This window comes from Periplaneta americana, chromosome 16 (genome assembly GCF_040183065.1).
Source record: "Periplaneta americana isolate PAMFEO1 chromosome 16, P.americana_PAMFEO1_priV1, whole genome shotgun sequence".
NCBI lineage: Eukaryota > Metazoa > Arthropoda > Insecta > Blattodea > Blattidae > Periplaneta > Periplaneta americana.
In genome coordinates, this window is record NC_091132.1 from 157,508,553 (window position 1) to 157,525,941 (window position 17,389).

Sequence of the window (17,389 nt, forward strand, 5' to 3'; positions counted from 1 at the left end):
GCCCTTGAAATCATTAGTCATCATCAATATCATCAACAGCATGGCTTTGGCCTTTGGCTGTTCCGGCTTCAAGTATTGTGCTTACATGAAATATTATAGTAATATGGCCTATTATAATTGTACTGAGTTTTTATAAAATGTTAAAATTCACAGTTTAAAAGACTAAAATATTATTCAATGCTAATTAAAATTGATTTCTCCATCGTTTACATGGACGTCCTTGGTCTCTTCTGCCCTTCTGCCGCAGGTGAATTCTAAATGCTTCTCCCAAACTATACGCATATTCCACGTCAATTCATGTATATATGAAAAATTTACTTTACCCCCTGATCACTGGACGTGGATGCTCGGTAGTTAGCATCTTCTGTCGCTTCCTGATGTTGCAAATTGGGGGATTCCTGCAAAACGAAGTGAAGTGAAGAATATCAGGCATTGTACAAAAATATGAAAAACGTCTTCAGCCAAACAATTTTCCTGACCGAAACATAAGTACTCATTGTGGTAGGGTGGAATGTAGTCTTCAGTGTTCTCAAAAAATATCTAATGTCCAGAAAAAAGTTTTATTGGGAAAGTGCTGGTGCATTCAATTAATGCCATAGTGTTTTCTCGTCAAAACATCTTACGAACAAGATGATATATGCCAATAGTAAACAAAAAGAAACGTCAGTCTCAGCAACGAAACGTGTCATGCAAATTGAAGCAAACACATCATAGTAAATTAAATCATCAAATAGCAAGAAGTCTCACATTATGACTCTCATAGACATTAATCAAATACATAAAACATACTGCATAAAGACTTTCAAGCCATCCTAGCATTATAAACAGATTGTTACTACGTCGAAAGTCGTGCGTAATTGTCTTTATGTGGCACGCGTGCCGATAAAAGCAATGTCGTATTTGCTATAATGTAATACCGGAACGCTTGCTATCTTCGTTTTCCATTCTACGAGCAAAGTAACAGGAAATGAAATGCAGGACAGAAGCTAACGCATCATTTATTTTCAATCTTTAACACTTTTGTACCAATTTTGTAATATCACGTAACACAGTTCTGTGTGTTCGACAATTTTTTTAGTAGCTTATTTTACGACACTTTATCAACATCTCAGGTTATTTAGCGTCTGAATGAAAAGATGATAATGCCGGTAAAATGAGTGCGGAGTCTCGCACCCAAAGTTACCCAGCATTTGCTCATATTCGGTTGAGGGAAAACACCGGAAAATAAACTCAACGAAGTAACTTGCCTCGACCGGAAGTCGTAACCGGGCCACCTGATTTCGCGGTCAGACACGCTAACCGTTACTCCGCGGTTGTGGAAGAGAATCTACATTAACAAAATAAAGGAACATTTGTGACGTAACCTACAAGGTCGTCCATTACTCTTTGCTGCATGTAAAAGCGAGGTGTAACTAATCGATAACAATATATTATTTCAATTTGTCAGCTATAGATCCCGAATAGAATATCTTTCATAAATTTTTCCCACAATTGATAAAGCTAAAATGATATAAAGTGTTGTATCAACTCGTAGATAATCTTATTATGAAATTCATGAAAATTGTAGCACTCATTATCGTTCGTGCGACATACATTCATCATGAAATAAACATCAAGGTTACACACTTGTTGCATAAATAACTATTATAATTTATTGTTCAATATAACATTCTTCAAATTGAGTAACGAAAAGTGTTTGTTATTGTTATTTATATTTTTCAATTACAATTTGCTTGAAATTTATAACTCAGACTATCTCTAAGTATTTCGTTTCAAATAAAATTGAAAAAAAAAAAAAAGGAAATTCATTCCGCTATAATTATATTGCAGTAACCAATACAAACTACAAATGATATTAATAACCCTAAACACGACAGCAAAGGCATATATTGTATTGTAAAGAAAAACATTGGAACTGGACGAAGGGCTTGAAAATTTGGTTGAAAGCGATGCAAAAGTGATTTCCGACGCAAAAGTATCATATTTCAAATTTCTGTCTCCAGATAAAATTGAATAATTCATAAATAACGAGCACCAGCCAAAGAGAATTAAAAAGGAAGCACAGATTTATTACAGTTATTATTATTATTATTATTATTATTATTATTATCATCATTATTATTATTATTATTTCTATTAGTATTATTTTTATAATGTATTATTATTATTACTATTACTATTTTACTCTTTGTTCGTTGAGTGTTAGAGAAGGCCTACGGCATTAACAGTGCCAGCTAAAATAGTAAATAATAATAATAATAATAATAATAATTATTATTATTATTATTATTATTATTATTAATATTTCATTGTTATTATTGGAGACTATAAATGTGGTTTGAGACGTAATCGATCGGCTTTTGATAGGATTCTTTGTTTTATTTCACAGAGCACGAAAATTAGAAAGTAACATTGAACAATTTAACAATAAAATTTATTTTTTAAATAACACAATAAGTTTAAATGAAATAATACTTTATGCTTTTTATGATGTAATTCAGTATCCATCTTGTCGAACTTATTACATCAGTAATGAAAGTATTTAATGAAGCTTAGTAAATAATATGTGATTGCAATAAAATAACAGAGATTTTGTCATGCGTCTCAAATTTATTCAAAAGCAGAGGCAGGGGCAGAGAAGGCCTGACGGGCTTATATCTACCAGGTTAAATAATTAAACACTAACGGTCTTACTAATAAAGACTCTATATACAGACGTTTAACTGTCTGATACAATGAGCAGCGCCACCGGCATGGCTCAGTCGGTTAACGCGCTTGGCTGTCGGTCTGGAGTTGCGTTCGGGCGTGGATTTGTTCCCCGCTTGGGCTGATTACCTGGTTGGGATTTTTCCGAGGTTTTCCCCAATCGTAATGTGAATGCAAGGTAATCTATGGCGAATCCTCGGCCTCATCTCGCCAAATATCATCTCGACATCACACATCTCATCGACGCTAAATAACCTAGTAGTTGATACAGCGTCGTTAAATAACCAACTAAAATAAAAAAAAAAGCAATGAGTAGCTCGTTTATAAGTCGTGTGTAAATTCCTTACTAATAATCACTACATACGTCGTGTATAACAGTATAGCTGTTACACAGCTACGTCATTACTTCATTACGAAAGTAATAGAACATCTGAGGTTCTCTATTGAATCCGGTAGAGCGCTCTAGTGTGCCGTGTTAAGTGTCGATAGTACAACTAGCTCTGATCGATTACCACACTATATTTTGGTCAAAGAGTACAAGCTACAGCAATATTATTCCAATTATTCTGTGTTCTTTGGTTTGTTCTTCTGTGGTTACAAGGCAACCATCATCATAAAATGACTGTCGACACGAACAGCTGTTAGAGGGGTGGCCAATTTTTCTCTATATACAACGCTTAATCAAGGGGTTGTCGTGTATATAACTACTGAAAAGGAATTCCCATTGTATAGTTACAGCATGTTTATACATCCATCGCTTATGCAAGGGTTATTAGTAACGTTTTCTGTCTCAATTCTGCATACGCCTCGTATAGAAACTACACACGGTTTATTAATAAGACCGTAATACTAATACAAAAACACTATTACTAGTACAATCTATAACTTATCAATCACATTATTTAATAAAAATAAACCAAATCTACACATTCTCTTCCCTTATCATTTTTACCATAATGTAGGCCATATTAAGAGATGCTTAATAACAGACAATGATTGACGTTTGAGATATTTATGGTAAGGTGGATATACATTCTATTATTCCACATTCAACGATCTTATCAAGAAATATCGAAGATGGAGAAAGCAAAATACGTGCTGAAATTATTCCAAAATTAAAAGAATCAATGGAAAAATTGTCATTTCTTCATAAAATTAATATTTTTTTAATCTTATCTAGAATTTACACCTTGGTTTCTTTCATATATTTAAAAAAAAGAGTCAATTACTCATTGTATCCATTGTGGAGACTGAAAAAAAATTGAGATTTTTCAAGTAAGGCATATAGTCCGAAACCGGTATCAACACCCGTGTTCTAAAATGAAAAAAAATTTTGAAATTTTTTCTTTCAATAGACCCATTTGGTATGGGAGCCAGTGGTACTAATATTAAGGAAGAGCCTCTAAGCTTTATAATATACTACTACTTGAATACATATATAGTTACTTACGTCTTCCAATAGGTTGGTTTCCGCTTTTGTTCTATGTAGTTTAACCTAGAAATGGAAAAAAAAACTATTAAAATTAATGTTAAAAACATAGTACTGCGTCGGTAATTACCAGCAGTAATTATTGATTTATCACTAATGCTAATAAGAACAAACCAAGGAAACAATGTAGGCTACTGCCATGTTCGTCTGACAAACTGTCAAGAAATCTTTAGATCTACGCATATAACATATACGAGGGGGATCCAGGAAATAACGACCGTTTTGTTGTAATAATTAAAAAAATATATATTTATTTGAAAAAAACAAAGTCTGTTACATAACTGAAGCTTCCTTTACTTCTCTACATAATCACCACCTACATTTAAACATTTGTCGTATCTGTTCACTAGCTTCAGAAATTCCCGTGTTATACTCCTCTGCCGCCAGTTCATTAAGCCAGGTGTTCACTGTCTTCTTCAACTCTTCATCACTTCCAGAACGCGTACCACCCAGAAAATCTTTCAGCTTAGTGAAAAGGTGAAAATCGCTAGGAGCAAGATCTGGACTATAGGTCGGATGATCAAAGATTTCCCAACCGAATTGATCCAGCAATTCTCGAGTTGAAGCAACAGTGTGCGGGCGGGCGTTGTCGTGAAGAAGCACAACTCCTCTCGAAAGCATTCCTCGCCTGTTGTTTTGGATGGCTCGCCGTAGTTTTCGTAAAATCTCACAATAACGATTTGCATTGATCGTAGTGCCTTTTGGCATTAAATCCAGCAAAAGAACACCTTTGCGATCCCAAAAGACAGTAGCCATGACGTTTTGTGTTGAGAGAGTCTGTTTGAATTTTCTCTGTTTCTTGGGTGATGAGGGATGATGCCACTGACGTGACTGGCGCTTGATCTCTGGGGTGTTGTGAGACACCCAGGTCTCATCACCAGTCACAATTTGATCAAGAAAGGCGTCTCCATCTGTGTGATATCGCATCAAGAATGTCAATGCTGAGGCCATTCTCTGAGTTTTGTGTTGGTCACTAAGTTGCCGTGGAACCCATCGTGCACAGATTTTGTAGTAGCCAAGATGTTGCGACACAATTTCACCAAGCAAAGAACGAGAAATGTAAGGAAAGGCAATATGCAATTCGTCGAGTGATGTGCGCCTGTCTTGCAAGATTCTGTCGTTCACTTTAGTCTTCAGGTCTTCTGTGATGAGTGACGGGCGTCCGGGTCGAGTTTCATCGTGGACATTTGTTCACCCATTGTTGAACATTTCGCACCATTTTCTCACATTTCTTTCATTCATTACAGTATCACCATACACTTCTTTCAATTGCCGGTAAATTTCTGCAGGTTTCAAATGTCGGGCATTCAAAAATCGAATCACACTCCTCACCTCATAGTCGGCGGGATTATCAATCACATCGTTCATTTTGAAGTAACACAAAATGCACAATGGCGAATTGTTGCAACCAGTACTCACAACATTATGTGAACAAATGTTAAGGAAGCCAGTTGACCTTCAAACAAGGAAGGGGAGTCAGCTGCGCGGCAGGTATGCGCGAACGATCGTTATTTCCTGGATCCCCCTTGTACATCCAGGATGAATACTAAATGCCGTCTTCGAAGACTAGGTCGTAATAGGCCACATCAAAGCATGCATAAATAAGATAGGAACCAATACTCATTTTGCACTTTTCCCCAATTGTATATTGGATCAAATATTATTTCGGTGTGAAACGCTTTTGTATGCAAAATTGATCTAGTCTCTTTCATCACATACGTCAAAATTATTTTAATATTATCCTCCCACCTGTATCTCGGCCTCCCAAAAGGTCTTTTCCCCTCCGATCTCACAACTAACACTCTCTATGCACTTCTGGAGTCGCCCATACGTGCTACATAACCTGCCCATCTCACAGGTCTGGATTTAATGTTGCTAATTATGTCAGGTGAAGAATACAATGCGTGCAGTTCTGCGTTGTAACTTCCTGTATTCTCCTGTAACTTCATCCGTCTTAGTCGCAAATATTTTCCTAAACCCTTATTCCCAAACACCCTTAATCTCTGTTTCTCTCTCTAAGCGAGAGTCCAAGTCTGACAATCATTCAGAACAGCCGGTAACATAACTGGTTTATAAATGCTAACTTTCAGATTTTTCAAACACAGACGAGATGACAAAAGCTGCTGAACCGAATAATAACAAGCATTTCCTATAATTTATTCTGTGTTTTATTTCCTCTCGAGTGTCATTTAAATTTGTTATTTTCTCTAAGATATTTGAAATGTTCCACCTTTTTCGGAGATTAAACCTCCAAGTTTTATATTTCCATTTCGTGCAATATTCTGGTCACGAGACATAATCATACCCTTTGTCTTTTCGGGATTTACTTCCACACCTATCACTTTACTTGCTTCAAGTAAAATTTCCGTGTTTTCCGTATTATTTTGTGGATTTTCTCTTAACATATTCACGTCATTCAAATGGACAAGAAGCTGATGTAACCGGTTCAATTCCAAATCCTGTATGTTATTCTGAACTTTCCTCTTGGAATATTCTAGAGCGAAGGAATATAACGCTTCTATTGCACTCAGATGAGTTCTAATCTGCTTTTTTGCGTAGCGCACATCGATTTGTTTAGATGGAACTTAATCATCCTTTATCACAAGCTCCAATTGATTGCAGCTGGGTTTTGAGCAAGTAATCTCAACTAGTTTTATTGATCACTGATATGACTCTGCTTAAAGCTGTATATTTGGCCTTTGTGGAAGTAATTTTTCGAAGTATTACGAAATCCACGATTTCGTTATTTATACCGTATGAGAAGTAGTAGTTCGTTACAATTTATGACATCGATAGAAATTACCCCATATAACTAAAAATTATTCATGCAGTTTTTTTTATCAGGCAAATATATCTCTCTTAAAATTGCACCTCTTGTTGTAATGATTATGGCTTTAAATTTATCTGTTTTAAAATATATCTCCAAAGAGGTTTGCCCTTGAAATCATTTGTCATCATCAATATCATCAACATCATGGCTTTGGCCTTTGGCTGTTCCTGCTTCAAGTATTGTGCTTACATGAAATATTATAGTAATATGGCCTATTATAATTGTACTGAGTTTTTATAAAATGTTAAAATTTACAGCTTAAAAGACTAAAATATTATTCAATGTTAATTAAAATTGATTTCTCCATCGTTTACATGGACGTCCTTGGTCTCTTCTGCCCTTCTGCCGCAGGTGAATTCTAAATGCTTCTCCCAAACTATACGCATATTCCACGTAAATATGAAAAATTTACTTACCCCCTGAATATCACTGGACGTGGATGCTCGGTAGTCAGCATCTTCTGTCGCTTCCTGATGTTGCAAATTGGGGGATTCCTGCAAAACGAAGTGAAGTGAAGAATATCAGGCATTGTACAAAAACATGAAAAACGTCTTCAGGCCAAACAATTTTCCAGACCGAAACATAAGTACTCATTGTAGTAGGGTGGAATGTAGACTTCAGTGTTCTCAAAAAATATCTAATGACCAGAAAAAAGTTTTATTGGGAAAGTGCTGGTGCATTCAATTAATGCCATAATGTTTTCTCGTCAAAACATCTTACGAACAAGATGATATATGCCAATAGTAAACAAAAGGAAACGTCAGTCTCAGCAACGAAACGTGTCATGCAAATTGAAGCAAACACATCACAGAAAATTAAATCATCAAATAGCAAGAAGTCTCACATTATGACTCTCATAGACATTAATCAAATACATAAAACATACTGCATAAAGACTTTCAAGCCATCCTAGCATTATAAACAGATTGTTACTACGTCGAAAGTCGTGCGTAATTGTCTTTATGTGGCACGCGTGCCGATAAAAGCAATGTCGTATTTGCTATAATGTAATACTGGAACGCTTGCTATCTTCGTTTTCCATTATACGCGCAAAGTAACAGGAAATGAAATGCAGGACAGAAGGTAATGCATCATTTATTTTCAATCTTTAACACTTTTGTACCAATTTTGTAATATCACGTAACACAGTTCTGTGGGTTCGACAATTTTTTTAGTAGCTTATTTTACGACACTTTATCAACATCTCAGGTTATTTAGCGTCTGAATGAAAAGATGATAATGCCGGTAAAATGAGTGCGGAGTCTCGCACCCAAAGTTACCCAGCATTTGCTAATATTCGGTTGAGGGAAAACACCGGAAAATAAACTCAACGAAGTAACTTGCCTCGACCGGAAGTCGTAACCGGGCCACCTGATTTCGCGGCCAGACACGCTAACCGTTACTCCGCGGTTGTGGAAGAGAATCTACATTAACAAAATAAAGGAACATTTGTGACGTAACCTACAAGGTCGTCCATTACTCTTTGCTGCATGTAAAAGCGAGGTGTAACTAATCGATAACAATATATTATTTCAATTTGTCAGCTATGGATCCCAAATAGAATATCTTTCATAAATTTTTCCCACAATTTATAATGCTAAAATGCCATAAAGTGTTGTATCTACTCGTAGATAATCTTATTATGAAATTCATGAAAATTGTAGCACTCATTATTGTTCGTGCGACATACATTCATCATGAAATAAACATCAAGGTTACACACTTGTTGCATAAATAACTATTATAATTTATTGTTCAATATATAATATTCTTCAAATTGAGTAACGTAAAGTGTTTGTTATTGTTATTTATATTTTTAATTACAATTTGCTTAAAATTTATAATTCAGACTATCTCTAAGTATTTCGTTTCAAATAAAATTGAAAAAAAAAAAAAAGGAAATTCATTCCGCTATAATTATATTGCAGTAACCAATACAAACTACAAATGATATTAATAACCCTAAACACGACAACAAAGGCATATATTGTGTTGTAAAGAAAAACATTGGAACTGGACGAAGGGCTTGAAAATTTGGTTGAAAGCGATGCAAAAGTGATTTCCGATGAAAAAGTATCATATTTCAAATTTCTGTCTCCAGATAAAATTGAATAATTCATAAATAACGAGCACCAGCCAAAGAGAATTAAAAAGGAAGCACAGATTTATTACAGTTATTATTATTATTATTATTATTATTATTATTATTTCTATTATTATTATTTTCATAATGTATTATTATTATTACTATTACTATTTTACTTTTTGTTCGTTGAGTGGAAGAGAAGGCCTACGGCATTAACACTGCCAGCTAAAATAAATAATAATAATAATAATAACAATAAAAATAATAATTATTATTATTATTATTTTTATTAATATTATTATTATTATTAGTATTATTATTATTATTATTATTATTATTATTATTATTATTAATACTTCATTCTTATTATTGCAGACTATAAATGTGGTTTGAGGCGTAATCGATCGGCTTTTGTTAGGATTCTTTGTTTTATTTCACAGAGCACGAAAATTAGAAAGTAACATTGAACAATTTAACAAGAAAATTTATTTTTAAATAACACAATAAGTTTAAATGAAATAATACTTTATGCTATTTATGATGTAATTCAGTATCCATCTTGTCGAACTTATTACATCAGTAATGGAAGTATTTAATGAAGCTTAGTAAATAATATCTGATTGCATATAAATAACAGAGATTTTGTCATGCGTTTCAAATTTATTCAAAAGCAGAGGCAGGGGCAGAGAAGTCCTGACGGCCTTATATCTACCAGGTTAAATAATTAAACACTAACGGTCTTACTAATAAAGACTCTATATACAGACGTTTAACTGTCTGATACAATGAGCAGCGCCACCGGCGTAGCTCAGTCGGTTAACGCGCTTGCCTGCCGGTCTGAAGTTGCGTTCGGGCGCGGTTTCGATCCCCGCTTGCGCTGATTACCTGGTTGGGTTTTTTCCGAGGTTTTCCCATACCGTAATGTGAATACAAGGTAATCTATGGCGAATCCTCGGCCTCATCTCGCCAAATATGATCTCGGTATCACCAATCTCATCGACGCTAAATAACCTAGTAGTTGATACAGCGTCGTTAAATAACCAACTAAAATAAAAAAAAAAGCAATGAGTAGCTCGTTTATAAGTCGTGTGTAAATTCCTTACTAATAATCACTACATACGTCGTGTATAACAGTATAGCTGTTACACAGCTACGTCATTACTTCATTACGAAAGTAATGGAACATCTGAGGTTCTCTATTGAATCCGGTAGAGCGCTCTAGTGTGCCGTGTTAAGTATCGATAGTACAACTAGCTCTGATCGATTACCACACTATATTTTGGTCAAAGAGTACAAGGTACAGCAATATTATTCCAATTATTCTGTGTTCTTTGGTTTGTTCTTCTGTGGTTACAAGGCAACCATCATTATAAAATTACTGTCGACACGAACACCTGTTAGAGGGGCGGCCAATTTTTCTCTATATACAACGCTTAATCAAGGGGTTTTCGTGTATATAACTACTGAAAAGAAATTCCCATTGTATAGTTACAGCATGTTTATACATCCATCGCTTATGCAAGGGTTACTAGTAACGTTTTCTGTCTCAATTCTGCATACGCCTCGTATAGAAACTACACACGGTTTATTAGTAAGACCGTAATACTAATACAAAAACACTAATACTAATATAATCTATAACTTATCAGTCACATTATTTAATAAAAATAAACCAAATCTACACGTTCTCTTCCCTTAACATTTTTACCATAATGTAGGCCATATTAAGAGATGCTTAATGACAGACAATGATTGACGTTAGGGATATTTATGGTAAGGTGGATATACATTCAATTATTCCACATTCAACGATCTTATCAAGAAATATCGAGGATGGAGAAAGCAAAATACGTGCTGAAATTATTCCAAAATTTAAAGAATCAATGGAAAAATTGTCATTTCTTCAAAAAATTAAAATTTTTTTAATCTTATCTAGAATTTACACCTTGGTTTCTTTCATATATTTAAAAAAAAGAGTCAATTACTCATTGTATCCATTGTGGAGACTGAAAAAAAATTGAGATTTTTCAAGTAAGGCATATAGTCCGAAACCGGTATCAACACCCGTGTTCTAAAATGAAAACAATTTTGAAATTGTTTCTTTCAATAGACCCATTTGATATGGGACCCAGTGGTACTAATATTGAGGAAGAGCCTCTAAGCTTTATAATATACTACTACTTGAATACATATATAGTTACTTACGTCTTCCAATAGGTTGGTTTCCGCTTTTGTTCTATGTAGTTATCCTAGAAAAGGAAAAAAAAAACTATTAAAATTAATGTTGAAAACATAGTACTGCGTCGGTAATTACCAGCAGTAATTATTGATTTATCACTAATGCTAATAAGAACAAACCAAGGAAACAATGTAGGCTACTGCCATGTTCGTCTGACACTGTCAAGAAATCCTTAGATCTACGCATATAACATATACAACCAGGATGAATACTAAATGCCGTCTTCGAAGACTAGGTCGTAATAGGCCACATCAAAGCATGCATAAATAAGATAGAAACCAATACTCTATTTTGCACTTTTCCCCAATTGTATATTGGATCAAATATTATTTCGGTGTGAAATGCTTTTGTATGCAAGATTAATCTAGTCTTTTTCATCACATACTTCAAAATTATATTAATATTATCCTCCCACCTGTATCTCGGCCACCCCAAAAGGTATTTTCCCCTCCGAACTCACAACTAACACTCTCTATGCACTTCTGGATTCGCCCATACGTGCTACATGACCTGCCCATCTCACAGGTCTGGTTTTAATGTTGCTAATTATGTCAGGTGAAGAATACAAAGAGTGCAGTTCTGCGTTGTAACTTCCTGTATTCTCCTGTAACTTCATCCGTCTTAGCCCCAAATATTTTCCTACAACCTCATTCCCAAACACCCTTAATCTCTGTTTCTTTCTCTAAGCGAGAGTCCAAGTCTGACAATCATACAGAACAGCCGGTAACATAACTGGTTTATAAATGCTAACTTTCAGATTTTTTAGACACAGACGAGATGACAAAAGCTGCTCAAACGAATAATAACAAGTATTTCCTATAATTTATTCTGTGACTTAATTTGTGGCACTCACAGTTGAGTTCTGGCGTCTTGTCAGCTCATTTGAGTTCTGTGGATATAAAAGGAAAAATTGTGACGATGTCGTGTATAGTTCCTGGGGTAGCTCAGTCGGTAGCGCGTTAGCGCGCTAAGCGAAGAGTCCCGGGATCGATACCCGACTCCGGAACAATTTTTCCTTGAAATTATTCAAACCTGCTTTACAGGGAGCTACTACCTGAAAGCCAGATTTGTATATTACTACACTGTTACTTATGTACATCCATGAGTTACTTACATTTGTTTCTTTCCTGAAGTGTAGTCTACCGTCAGGAGTGGCTTCCTGTAACAAGAAAATAAACCAGAAAAATTATAACAAAAATATGTATCGGTCAGACAAAAGAAATTTCAGAACCAGATAGAGTGAACATGTTGTAGATTTTCATAACATCGAAAAAAAAAATTTGCATCCCATTTAATCTTAGAGGGCCGCGAACTGACTAACTTTAATAACACACTTAAAATTTTGAAAGTAATAGCTAGGGATAGGATTTTGATGACTTATAAATCATGAAAAAATGACCTAAAAATAATGCATTTATGACCTAAAAATCTTTCAAAAAATGCCCTTAAAATACCCTACAAATTGTTCTTACATAATTGGCTTAGTAGGAAAAGAGGTTTTGTACTACTTAATATTTAAACTAGTAAGTAAAATTAAATTCTAAGAGTAGTACCAACATTTAAGTTTATTTAATTGTACATAATTTTTTCTAAGTGGTATACTTTAATTAATTATTTTACCTTATGTAATTTCCATGTAGCTCACCACAAGGCCACTCTTACCCGGAATTAGCAGCAATAGAGGAGTCTATATTGGAGGGGTGGTTGGAGTGTACTACGTTAAAATGGCAATATTTGTGTAGAAAAACGATTAAAATATTATACAAAATAATGGGTATTAGCCATCGACGTAGCTTGGTCGGTTAAGGCGCTTGCCTGCCGATCCGGAGTTGCACTCGGTTGCGGGTTCGACTCCCGCTTGGGCTGATTATCTGGTTGGGTTTTTTCCGAGGTTTTTCCCAACTGTAAAACAAAGGTCAGGTAATCTATGGCGAATCATCGGCCTCATCTCGCCAAATATAATATCGCTATCACCAATTCCATCGACACTAAATAACCTCGTAGTTGATATAGCGTCGTTAAATAACCAAGTAAAAAAATAATGGATATTAATGGACAAAATATGTAGACAGATATTAAAGGAAATAAACATTATTTTATATTAATAATGGGATTTATGGCCAAAATTAAATGAAAATTCCTCAAAAATGTCCGAATAAAACAAAAGCTGCTCTTATGAGTTGAAACAGGCAAAAAATGCAAAAAAAATGCCCTAACAAATATGTCTTAAAACACTCAGTTAATCACATAACATATAAATACTAAAGCAGCTATGTTTCTGGCTTACTAGAAAAAAGATGCAATGTCATCAAAATCCTAGCCCTAGTAATAGCAGTAAAATTATAATCACCGCTGAAAAGTGTCATATTGCTAAATACTATAATAAGAAACTGTATTGCTTAATGAACTTATTCTGAACCCGTTATACGATTGCATCACATATGCAGAATAGCAAGCAGTTCCTCCTGGCAAAGTCAGTTGCGTGTCAGAAGATATATTTCTGTAAACTTCATTCAGTACGTGGGTAACGTTCCAGTCTTCACCATCCTTCTTTGGAGAATATAATATGTAAATAACAGTGCAACAGATAATTCCGCATAAAAGATATATCACTTCAAATTTAAATTTTGAATAGAAATTAATTTTCCAGACTTCCTCATCTTACTGCTGCGTCCAGGCTACATCGTCAGCACAGTGCACATTATTTTACATAGAATTTGTCACAACATATCGAATTCCAAAACATGTAATCTATTGGAACACATTTCCAATAAATTACTCAAAATTAAGTATACTGTACAAAAGCCTTGATTTTAACTACATACAGCAGGCATGCCAAAACCCTGCACATTGTGCACTAGTCTGCGTGCAACGTGCAGTTCCTATTCCCCTACCTGGAGGGAGTGAATCGGCTTGGAGGGGAACGCGACAGGGCTGTACAGTACCTATAGTAGCAGATCAGCTTTTGTTTCAGTAACACAGATCAGTACTGGTGCTCATTGAGCTGTGATTGTGAATACTTTATGGAAAATAAAGTGAGGAGTCCACAGATATAACGAAGAAGAGAAATCACGAATCATATAACATAACTGTTATGATGTTCTCCTCAGCCAATAGTAATTATTTTAAAATGAAAGGCTTTCATCATATCATGTGGACCTAATAGTGATATGAGAATTTAAATCATATTAGTAAAGTTCTCAAAATATGATATTCGCCTGCTCTTATTTCTTAATTAGTACTCTCACGGCAAGACAAACCTGTAAATGATGTTGTTTTGGAGTCTGTACTAAGACAGCCATAAATGGTTAGACGACTTACAACTTTTATTTGATAAGCTGATAAGTGATGAGAATATAGTGAGTAATACATGTGAGGCTCTTGAGGTTGTAAAGGAAGGAAGAAAGCAACTATTTGTAAGGCGGAAAAATTTTCTGGAAAAATAATACATAATGGCGAATTTTCCACCTCACGTTACTATATTTTCTAATATACTTACGTTAATAAATCTTTAAACCTGACATAAAGAAAATGACCTCGCTTCACACCTTGTGAAGTACTCTTTTAACTCAATTCAGTAATGCTCCCAACTTGCTAATACTTGCTCTCAACGTTTTCCAAATAAACTATATATAAATTTAAATTCAAGCTTAATTTATCCAATTTATTAATAATAATGTGAATTTATATTAATATACCGCAAGGAAATGATTCCAGTGTAAAATCCTCACAATGTCCTATTGCATGTAATTGGGAGTAAAATATTTTCTTTCTTAGCATTTGTGCACCAATGGTCCCAATAATGCTTGAGGAACAATGAAAGAGTATTACTTTGAAATAATCAGTACCTACTATGTAAAATGAAATATTGTGTTCGTTTTTTGTTGTTTCGAAATTACTGTAATATTTATATTTTCTTCAAATACTGAATACAAATCATGTAAATAAATGATTCTTTACAAATGACTGCATTGTGAATTGTAACTGAGTAAGTCTATTCTTTCTTGTGTTACAATTATTGTCAAATATAGACACTGACAATAATTGTGTTTTTTCCTTCTGCTAAGTATGTTTATAATGTCCAAATATCAATTTAATTGAACACTAGAAGCGCAGAATAGATTCTTGTACATCCCTCCCGCTAAGAACTGGTAAGAGCAACACGTGAATGACGCAATCTGCACAGACCGGCATTCCGCGCACATACACTGCACTTTCAGTGTCTGATTTTTAACATGCCTGACATACAGGGTGGAATTGAAATAACCCTGCATATCTTCAAATCGAACAGATCATGATTTCTCTAATAAAAAAAGTGTGCAATATTATATTGGAAAGTTCATAGATTTCTCAGAAAAAATGTTTTTTTATTTTCCCAAATGTTTAATACCTTCTTATTTGTTAACTATTGCAATAGGATAGTGACTTTTCTCCATATCGATAGAAAATCTAATAAAAAATCATATATCCCCCTGGTGTATTTCAATATTGTGGACGCTTTTCCTGTAAATTTAATTTAAACCACTAATTTCCAGCCACTGAACGCTGCGAACAGATTGTAACGTCGTAGTGAGAAAGTCTCGCATACAAAGACAGACCTGAGTTCGTTGACCTTTTACATCTTTATTACTAGAAAAAAGATTACTCTGCTAGTGGCGATGTTGCCGGACTGCTGAAACTTCAAACTTAATTTTGTAATTAACCGTGCATTTTATTGCTAAACGAACATGTCTTCTATTCCTTCAAATGTACTTATCGTCCCTGTCAATCTACAGGGTTATTTCACTTCTACCCTGTATTATTGATATTAACCACCGTAATTGGGTGACCCCAATTTTGCATGCTGTGTGTTTTAAACAAATCTTTGATATAATATCTTCAAACTGTTTTTATAAATTATAACTGAATTTTATTTCAAATAGGTCATAAAATTGTAAATGTTGATGTGATATCATATGATATATATTATTTTAATGTACCGAAGTACATATGATGATTCCTTGCAGATATTCTGTGTCCTCGTACGATGAAAGAGTAGTGGAACGGAGAAAAATATTCTCTCCGGCACTGGGATTTGAACCCGGGTTTTCAGCTATACTTGCTGATGCTTTATTCACTAAGCCACACCGGATTCCCATCCCGGTGTCGGATCGAATCCTCTCAGTTTAAGTTCCACCTCTTGGGTTCCTCTGGTGGCCGCCCTCTGCACTACATCATAGATGTCTATGAACGTAGGACTAATGTCCACGTATGTGCGGAGGTGCACTCGTTATGAGTGACTGGTTGGCCGGGATCCGACGGAATAAGCGCCGTCTTAAATCACGAAGTGATTTACGCATATCATATATATATATATAAATAATTTTAATGTACCGAAGTACATATATATGATGTTTCCTTGCAGATATTCTGTGTCATCGTACGATGAAATAGTAGTGGAACAGAGAAAAATTTTCTCCAGCACCGGGATTTGAACCCGGGTTTCCAGCTCTACGTGCTGATGCTTTATCCATTAAGCCAACGTCTCTCAAACTTTTTTGAAGTGGGGACCACTTTTTAAAGTCAGAACAGTTCTGCAGACCACCTTACTCTTGTTCACTCTGAAAGCAAATTGATCATTTTTGTAGTATATTTTAATACCAGTTTATTTGTATTTTAAAGTAGAATTAATTAATTAATTACAATACTTTTGTGATTATATTTTTGTAGCCAATCATAAGTAACTTATAACAAATTCTGTGCAGTATTGATTCCTCCCTTGCCTGATAGCAATCAGTTGTTTGAAATCCTTCTTATGTGGTACACGCTAATGGTTGTCCATGACTCTGTTAAATAGTGCCCATTATAAATAATGGAAATCTGCCTTCGACCCGGATTTTTTTTATAAGAAAGTAACATGATGATACGCTTAATTATGGCAGTGCTAATAGTTCGGAAGCTGTGTGTGAAGAAATATATTAATTACAGTGCCATTATAGAAATATCTAGTCTTAGTGGTAGCTATTGAAAGAAGAAATACTTTCGTAAATATGACAAGAG

The 17,389-nt window shown here is 34.7% G+C and overlaps 1 protein-coding gene across 3 annotated transcripts in view; it reads right to left on the minus strand.

The window, feature by feature from the left end:
• The window catches only part of LOC138691545 (uncharacterized), a 126,699-nt gene that overhangs the window by 20,567 nt on the left and 88,743 nt on the right, over positions 1-17,389 (minus strand). For 2 of the 3 annotated variants that reach the window (XM_069813597.1, XM_069813596.1), the window contains 5 exons: positions 12,465-12,509; positions 11,317-11,360; positions 7,442-7,519; positions 4,157-4,201; positions 324-398 (listed from right to left, as the gene is read on the minus strand). In XM_069813597.1, the coding sequence (XP_069669698.1) occupies positions 324-398; positions 4,157-4,201; positions 7,442-7,519; positions 11,317-11,360; positions 12,465-12,509 (287 nt within the window). The remainder of the gene's footprint in view (positions 1-323; positions 399-4,156; positions 4,202-7,441; positions 7,520-11,316; positions 11,361-12,464; positions 12,510-17,389) is intronic. The other variant, XM_069813598.1, reaches the window with a different exon arrangement.